Below are 8,493 nucleotides of genomic sequence, written 5' to 3' on the forward strand. Positions count from 1 at the left end.
GAAGGTGTGGAGGGAGCGCTGGTCCTTGGTGCCAGCCTCTGTGCATGTCCTGCACAGCCCAGGCCGTAACGGGATGGAGCACGTCCCTGTGAGGGACCCCGGCTTCCCGGGACCTTCCCCGAGGAGCCTGGGGAAGAAGTAAGGTAGAAGTAAGCGATTGAGCTGCGAGAGGGAAGCTGGTTACGTGGGACAGGGGTTATTCCAACAGGCGATTCCTGTCTGACACCCAAGAGTGGTAGAGTGTGTTGTAGTGGCTCTGAGTAGGAGTAGCTTGGATTAAAAAAGGCATATTTTTCCCTTCCAGTCCCAGGTCAAGCTACGAGTCCACCAGACTCATAACTTTACAATTTTTTCACTCATCTCTCTCCACTTGCTACTGGGTTTGGAAATTCAGCTCCCAGTTCAGAAATCTTGGCAGCACTCTGAAAGCTAGATTAAGCCTACCTTAACACCCATGCAGTGCTGGCATAAGAGCCTGTATTTTTCTCACCTGCTCATTCAGTCTGTGAGCTGCAGCCGTTTCTTACATTCCTGATTGCTGCTCCCACATTCACATGCGCCGACATGCTGGTTGATGTACAGATTTACCAGAGAAGTTAATGAAAACTCCCAGCTGTCTGGGCTCAGCTAGGAGAGTTTCTCAGAAGAGGGTGTAATTTGACTGAACGCGAGAAACCTGCCTAACTGGGACATGTTTACTTTGCATTAGTTTCCAATTATCAAATAAATTATAAGGCAAATTATATTCTGTATTTTATAATGAAGCTGTGCAATTCCGATTTTTATTATTATTTGGTTAGGTTGCACCCAAGGCTGTTTTCTACCTGCTATGCAGGATAAAGGGATGAGTGAAACCTGCACTTTCTAATCCTAAGAAGAGAATTAAAATGCCTGAACTGTACTTCTGTCTGTAGTGCTGGTTCTTGCAAGGGCAGTCTTGTCAGCAGGGAAATAGAGGTATACAGGACATAGTAAGTATGCTTGCTACAGCATGGGATTGCTTGTTACATGTAGCACTTGGTTTTTGACAGATTCCTGCTACATTATGTCAGGAGACAGTGACTGCACCAGGACCAGTCCATCAGCAGGGTCTCCATCAGACAACGAGCTCTTGCCAGATCGGCCAAAGTATGTTTGCTCACTGTCTCCTGATCTCATTACCAAAGCCCGGGAAGAGCTCCAAGAGAAACCTGAATGGAGGCTCCGTGATGTGCAAGCGCTCCGAGATATGGTGTGCAAAGACTATCCCTCCCTGGGGACCTGCCTGGATGATGCTTTTTTGCTGAGATTCCTCAGAGCCAGGAAGTTCGACTATGATCGAGCGCTTCAGCTTCTGGTCAACTACCACACCTGTAGGAGGAGCTGGCCTGAGGTCTTCAACAATTTGAAGCCATCAGCCATAAAGCCTGTCCTAGAGTCTGGTTTTGTCACTGTGCTGCCTCGCCTGGACCCAGAGGGACGCCACGTTGTCTGCATCCGTCCAGGTATTGCACTGCATGAATGGCTTTGTTCTCCGTCTTCGAGGTGTGTCTGGGCCAAAAATCTGTTTCCCACTCTCCTGAACACTGGTACTTAGGCAGAGTATGTGGGTTCCCTTTGAAACTGGAAGAGTTAACTTGTGAAGGGACACGTTTGTCATTATCCAGCCTCGTACCAGTTCCTCTTCCTGTGTCTGCAATAACTGCAGTTACGGCAAAACGAAAATGCAGTGAGATGGGTTGATTAAGTAATAGGGGATTCAAGAAAAATTAATGGGTAGTAACTCAAATTGAAACAGGGCTGCTGGCCTACGGCTAGAAGCTTATAATATGCTTTGCCAGCACGTGGAGAGAGGAGCCTGTGGCTTTGACTCCCATGTAAGCAATCGGAACCTTCCGTGTACTTTTGGTGCTGCCAGGCTTGCTGTAATTGTCTCTTCATTCATTCTCCTCCTTTCCATTTACCTGCTTTCTTTCTGAGCTGAAACCGCTTCTAATAACCTGTGCTGGGCGGAGAACGGGGTTCTTAAAACCATTGCCTTTGCTCCTTGGAGTACACTTGAGTTGCCATTTACCTCTTGCTCCAGAAAGGCTGCTCTGAACTAGGACTGTGGCTATTAAAGACTAACTTGTACGAGTCCAGGAAAATAGAAAATCGTTTTTTGGAATGTGTATTGTTAGCTTATATTTACTCTCCGACTTACCATCCATGTCTTGTAACCTCAGACAGATGGACACCCAGTAATTATCCGATTACTGAGAACATTCGTGCCATATACTTAACGTTAGAAAAACTCATTCAGTCCGAAGAGACCCAGGTGAATGGAATTGTAATCCTGGCAGACTACAAAGGAGTCAGCTTATCTAAGGCGTCTCATTTTGGTCCTTTTGTAGCCAAAAAAGTGATTGGAATTCTTCAGGTAAGACCTGAAATGGTGGGGAAAATAAGCTTGTGCTTTGTAAATGACTGCTGCTGTGTCTAGAGTTGTTGACGATGTCACCAGAAACTTAAGCATCTCGGCTGTTACTAACAGAGTTAAAACATGTCTCTGCCCAACCAGTTTCTCAGACCCTTGCCAACTTACCTCACTCGCCCTCTGTTTGACTTCTGCATCCCTAAAAACTACGTGTGCCTTACAAATGCAAACTTTGAGTTGGAACAGAAAAAAAATAGTTCTGCTAGCTAGTGATGAGGCAGAGTTACAGGTAGAAGAGAGCGTTTGCCTGAATGCTGAGGAACTGGGAGGGGACTTTTTCCAAGGGCCTGTAGTGACAGGACAAGGGGTAATGGGTTTAAATTGAAAGTGGGGAGGTTTAGATTAGATATCAGGAAGAAATTCTTCCCAGAGAGGGTGGGGAGGCACTGGAACAGGTTGCCCAGAGAAGCTGGTGATGCCCCATCCCTGGAAGTGTCCAAGGCCAGGCTGGATGAGGCTTGGAGCAACCTGGTCTAGTGGAAGGTGTCCCTGCCCATGGCAGGGGGGTTGGAACTGGATGGTCTTTAAGGTCCCTTCCAACCCAAACCATTCTATGATTCTATATAGGCATTTATAAACTCACTAGGTCTCATCTCCATAACTCCCCTGATTGCCCCTGTACTTCCTTACCCCCTCTCATACAACACACATAACCAGCTCAGGCCAGAATGAATGCAGTGAGGGAAGGAACCCAGCCACGGGAAGTTTTCCTCACCCCACTCCTCCAGACAGTATGGTAGAACATCAGGTAGAACCGTAAGACCTCCCTGCCACTTTGGCCAGGTTACTCCCCACTCCTTTCACCTTCCTATTTTGTACAACTCCACTTGTGCTTATACCCTTGCTCTCCGTCATTCTCCTTCCAAACACCTAGTCGGAGATCCTTTTTGTTACTGCCTCTCTGGCCACCCGCTGTGCTGAAGCAGCCTGCTCTCTTCCCTCAGGGAGCAGATGGAAATCCTCCTGCCGACACACCCATTCAAAAGTCAGCTCTGTGAAACTTGTGCAGCAGAACTTGCACTTGCCCAGTGGTGGGCGAGCAACCCCTCCGCCCTGGCTGGAACCATTTAATAACGAGCTGTCCACGGAAAAACAGGATGGTTTGGGTTGGAAGGGACCTTAAAGATCATCCTGTTCCAACCCCCCTGCCATGGGCAGGGACACCTTCCACTAGACCAGGTTGCTCGAAGCCTCATCCAGCCTGGCCTTGGACACTTCCAGGGATGGGGCATCCGCAGCTTCCCTGGGCAACCTGTCCCAGTGCCTCCCCACCCTCTCCGTGAAGAATTTCTTCCTGATATCTAATCTAACCCTCCCCACTTTCCATTTAAACCCGTTCCCCCTTGTCCTGTCACTACAGGCTCTTGTAAAAAGTCCCCCCCAGCTTCCTTGTAGCCCCTTCAGGCACTGGAAGGCTGCAATAAGGTCTCCCCGGAGCCTTCTCTTCTCCAGGCTGAACAAGCCCAACTCTCTCAGCCTGTCCCCATGGCAGAGGTGCTCCAGCCCTCTGAGCATCTTCGTGGCCTCCTCTGGACTCGCTCCAACTCACTCCTTTAAATTACGGTCTAAATCTCTCATTTAACCGTCTGAGCCCGTATTTCATTTGCACAAATGAAGTGATGAGTGTCCTGCTGCTATTAGTGGAAGCAGTTCACGAAACAAAAGCTGGACTTGGTGAAGCACGTGAAAGTGTGGGTGGTGTGTAGACGTGTTGCAGCAGGCTTGAGCTGCATCCCTTGTAGAGGTGAGCTAATTCACTGACCCGCAGGAGGGGAGAAATAGCCCCGCAGTGCCTGCTGCCTGCGTTTCGCTCCAAGCACTGACGGCTTGTGTCTATGTGTAGAGCTGGTTATAAGGGGGAAAATAGAATTTTGCTGTGGCACATGAGACTTTAATTGCTGATTGTGAGTTTTTGCCTTAGAAAAACGTTTCTGCAAATAGATTTCTGCTGCAGAAATCCCATAACTAACTGTTGGTTTAAACTGTCTGGTGTTGAAGACACCGTGTTCTGCTGGCAGCAGGGCCTCTCGCAGTTAGCATGACAGAATAGGTGTAATGGCAGAAAAATATACCTAAGGGTCTTTGTCAGGGGAGATGAAGAACATAAAAAATAAAGATGATCTGACAGCAATATATTTCTTGATGCCAAGTTTTTTTTGTCTCTTTTATTTGTATGCCCACAGATCTCATTCTAAAACCTTTCCCTAGTGCAAGGTTTCTGTTACCTTAATTACTTTATGTTGGTACCTCAGGTGGAAGTTTGGGAGCCAGTGGGTTGTGCTGGCAGTCTCGGGAGATTTTAAAAAGAAGATGATGGCAGATGTTTTTTAAATTGCATTATAAAAATCTTCTTTCCCCTTCAGGATGGATTCCCCATTCGAATCAAAGCCGTTAACATCATAAATGAGCCTCGTATATTCAAAGGCATTTTTGCAATCATCAAGCCTTTTCTGAAGGAAAAGATAGCAAACCGGGTAAGGATTTGTGTCATTTTAACATTAAGGCTAATGTTCCTAAGTTCCTTGCTTGGCCGCTGCAAGTGAAACTGTTGCAAACCTCACAGCTAGAAAAATGTCGGTGCCATTTACTCCACCTAACTGATCTTGTCTGCTTTAATTTTTAAAAATATGCCTGTTGGGAAAATCCTTCATGAGTGAGAACCTTTGAAGAATTTAATATAGGTGTAACATTCATATGGATCTTTAATACATATGCCATGTATTTGGGACATTAATTCCATCCCTGGGCTCGGATTATTTTGGCAGGTAACACTTTGTTTCTGAGGTGGTGTCTCAGGAAATCTGTGTTGGCCCTCCCTTGCTCTTCTCCCATATGCAAGCATCCCGCATGGCACTGTATTCTCTCCGTAGGACTGGATGTAGTTCCAAAGGATGATGCTTTTTTCCACAAGGATAAGTACTTCTGACCCCATGAATGAACTTGGGGGTGAGCTGAATTTGGAACCTCGGCACAGACTAGCAAATGTCAAGTCTCTCTTCCTGGGATTTAAGCTGCTCTAGGCTTGGATTTTCTCACGGCTTCTCTCGCAGGTGTCTTAACTGCACCTGCCCAGTGTTGTGTGCTGCCACTCACCCATCAAGACATCGCTTCTGAAACTTGCTCTTTAATTCCGAAGCAGCTTGTTAGCAGCCTGTTTCAGTAATTCGACGTGAAGGGTTTATATGCACCATTAAAGCTATCTTTTGCTTTCCTCTTCAGTTTTTCCTTCATGGCTGTGATCTGAATTCCCTTCATCAAAACATTCCTCCCATGATCCTTCCTGAAGAGTATGGTGGTACTTCAGGGAAGCTGGACATCTCTGCATGGAATGAGCTGCTGCTGGCCTCCGAAGAGGACTTTCTGCGTGACTTCTCGCAGCTGGTTCTCCCGTGCGACAGCTCTCCCCACGACATGCTAGTGAGTGGAGACGCTGACGAAAAGCAGTGTGACGATTCGCTGCGAGGCATGAAACCTCAGCTCTATTACTGTTACTGACAAGCCAGGGAAGGGAGTTTTTCCAGCACAGTTAAGGTCTGTTTCGATAGGTGATGCTGAGAACTCTGCCTTACTCCTAAACCTGCAGTTTAGGAACAGACTGCTGAGGCACTTTACGCTGTAGAACCAAAGGAAGCTGAAGAGGGCACAGTGGGGGCAGGGCAGAGTTCGGGGAGGACAAAGGCACAGAGCACAAGTTCTGTAGAATACTTGAGGCTCATCAACCTCTGTGTGAACGATACAAACTGGCCTACTCTTTCTAATTATAAAGGAAAAAATATATTGCAGGATGGTAAGCTTGATTAGTTTCTTATCCCCTCCCTGCCCAGGGTAAAAGTGATGATGATGATTTTACTAGCTTTGTGACCATGCATTCCCTTCCCCTTCAGAAAATGCCAGTAATCCAAGACAAGACAGTTGCTTTGAACGCTGCAAAATCTAGTTCTGTCAGTGAAGGTTGCTTAAAAACCTAAAAAGTCTAAATTGGCAGTTGGCTCAGATTGTGAGTCGGCATTTCTGGAATATCTCAATGAATATATGGCTCACATTAATACAGAGCAAAACTTCCTTATCCATGAATACCAGTATGGAGATCATCTCTGAAACTTCCTCGGAGTAGGGAGAACTATAACTGGTGGATTAACTACTACAACATCTGTGCCAGTGCTTATTATGAACAGATGCAATCTTCATTTTCAGAAAACAGGAAGCAGTTCAGATCAAGTAGTAAGGGTTCTGATGAGACAACAGCTTCACAGAATGAGGTTCAGGACCAAATGAGAAAAAGCTGTGCCAGCCTCCTTCCCACTTGGTCAGTTGTTCAGCTGGTGGTGGTGAGGAACTGGGTAACTCATCCACAGATCTGTAAGGAGGCTGTGTAGCAGTTGGCATACGATGTATAGAAGGCAATACTTCACGTAAGACAGCAAGGTGCTTCTTGAGCTTGTTACTTTGGGCAGAATTTGAGTTGAAGTCTGTGAAACCCAATGTAGACAAGCTATTTGAAAACACACTCTTTAATTTCCTGGTATTGTAGCATTTTGTTTGCTGTGTTTGTCAGCTCTTTTGTGAACTGTTACAATTTTTGTTTTCAACTTTGTTGACCTCTTTTGCCTTTGGTTGTCATGTTCCTGTATGGAGTTAGATTTGAATCATCTCTGTAATATTTACACGTAGCTTGTATGCCTGTGCTTGTAGGTCTTTGTTTAGAGACAGAACTGAGATGCCGGTGTTGAATCAGGGTAAGATACCAATGTCTAAATGAGCTGTTCCCACTCCCCAAGTTCAAACTGTTTAATGGTCTTGAATTAGAACTTAACTCTCAGCACGCTCTTTGCACATGTTTTTCTGCACTATAATACTGTGGAGATGGGAAACCTCACTGGGACCAGGAAAGCACACCCAATTACTTCAAGGTGACATATTTCACTCTGGTGAAAAAGGACATCCCTTCTAATTGGAGACTTAATCTCCAGAGCTCTTTCTCTGGATGAAATCTTTATTTAGTGCCAAGTGTGATTATAGCCACCAGTTAGGTTGCTGTAAACGTAAAATTAGAGCCTCTTGAAGATTGCAGACATTCATTTTTCAACGTGCCAAACTGTTTTGAATGTCTGTCTGCCCCTCAGTTCCCCTAGAGAATGACTGCACTGCCATTACTCTTCCACTGAAAAAAACTTCATCTGGCAGCAGACCTCATCCTGCAGCTAGAGGGTAGCAGATGCCATATCTGTCATCCAAGCATTGTAAAAGGAGACTGGGTTTTCAAAAGGGTAAACCATGAAGCTTTTTTTTTTTCCTGGGTGGCAGTTCAGAATTTGTGGGAGCAGGGAACTCACCACTTGAATTCGTTTTGATTAAAGGTGGGAAGAGATAATTTTCCTCACTGAAAGCATTTATTTTTCCTACCTTTATAAGCCAATTCTTACTCTTCTCTGACAGCTGTTCCCTTTACTGCAGGAGGAAAACCCTACCACTTTTTTTTTTTTTAATCTAAAATAACAGTAAGAGTACTGATAGCCACTTCCTCTTCTTTTCTGACCAGAATGTGCTGCGTGTTTTGCAGAGATTCATTCAGTTCTCTGTGCCACCTAGGGAGACAGTAGCACGCAGCACCAGGACTTAGAAAGGTAAGTGGCTGCCCACGTGGTTTAACTGCCACCAGAAGGTAGCAGGTGGTGTTGATGTTGGTTTAGTGCCTCTTAATTCCAGCCACAATGTACAGTTAAAAAACCCAAAAGCTGGGTGGACCGTTTTTCCTAGAGGTGGAGGCATGACTGGTAGCTGATACTCTTTCCGTAACTGTGCCGTGGGGTTTGGAGTGGTGGTGGTAGGACAGTTAATGCGTAAGAACAGCTACTTTGATCTCCTTTCCTAATGACGAGAGGGAGGTTGAATTTTCAAAATTCAGTTTAGTGTCCTTCAAAAAAAACAATCTAGTGGTGTTCACAAGGCTGAGGAACCCCTACAGCAACCAAACCCTTTTCCAGGCTTTTATATTCTCTTGCATGCCTTAAACAGTGAGCAAACCAGATCCGTCTCTC

General features: G+C 45.8%; 1 protein-coding gene across 2 annotated transcripts; it reads left to right on the forward strand.

The window, feature by feature from the left end:
• Positions 1 to 1,038: 1,038 nt before the first annotated feature.
• Positions 1,039 to 6,119, forward strand: TTPAL (tocopherol (alpha) transfer protein-like). 2 transcript variants are annotated; one of them, XM_010155064.1, is made up of 4 exons: positions 1,039 to 1,484; positions 2,205 to 2,398; positions 4,819 to 4,929; positions 5,675 to 6,119. In XM_010155064.1, exons 1-4 carry the CDS (start codon positions 1,046 to 1,048, stop codon positions 5,948 to 5,950), a joined length of 1,020 nt encoding a protein of 339 aa, XP_010153366.1. In that variant the 5' UTR covers positions 1,039 to 1,045; the 3' UTR covers positions 5,951 to 6,119. The 2 variants fall into 2 exon arrangements, with proteins under 2 accessions (XP_010153366.1, XP_010153367.1); XM_010155065.1 differs by having other exon boundaries at positions 1,046 to 1,484; positions 2,205 to 2,296; positions 5,675 to 5,950.
• The last annotated feature ends 2,374 nt before the right edge of the window (positions 6,120 to 8,493 follow it).

The sequence above is a fragment of the Eurypyga helias genome, unplaced genomic scaffold (genome assembly GCF_000690775.1).
Source record: "Eurypyga helias isolate BGI_N326 unplaced genomic scaffold, ASM69077v1 scaffold41227, whole genome shotgun sequence".
Classification (NCBI taxonomy): Eukaryota; Metazoa; Chordata; class Aves; order Eurypygiformes; family Eurypygidae; genus Eurypyga; species Eurypyga helias.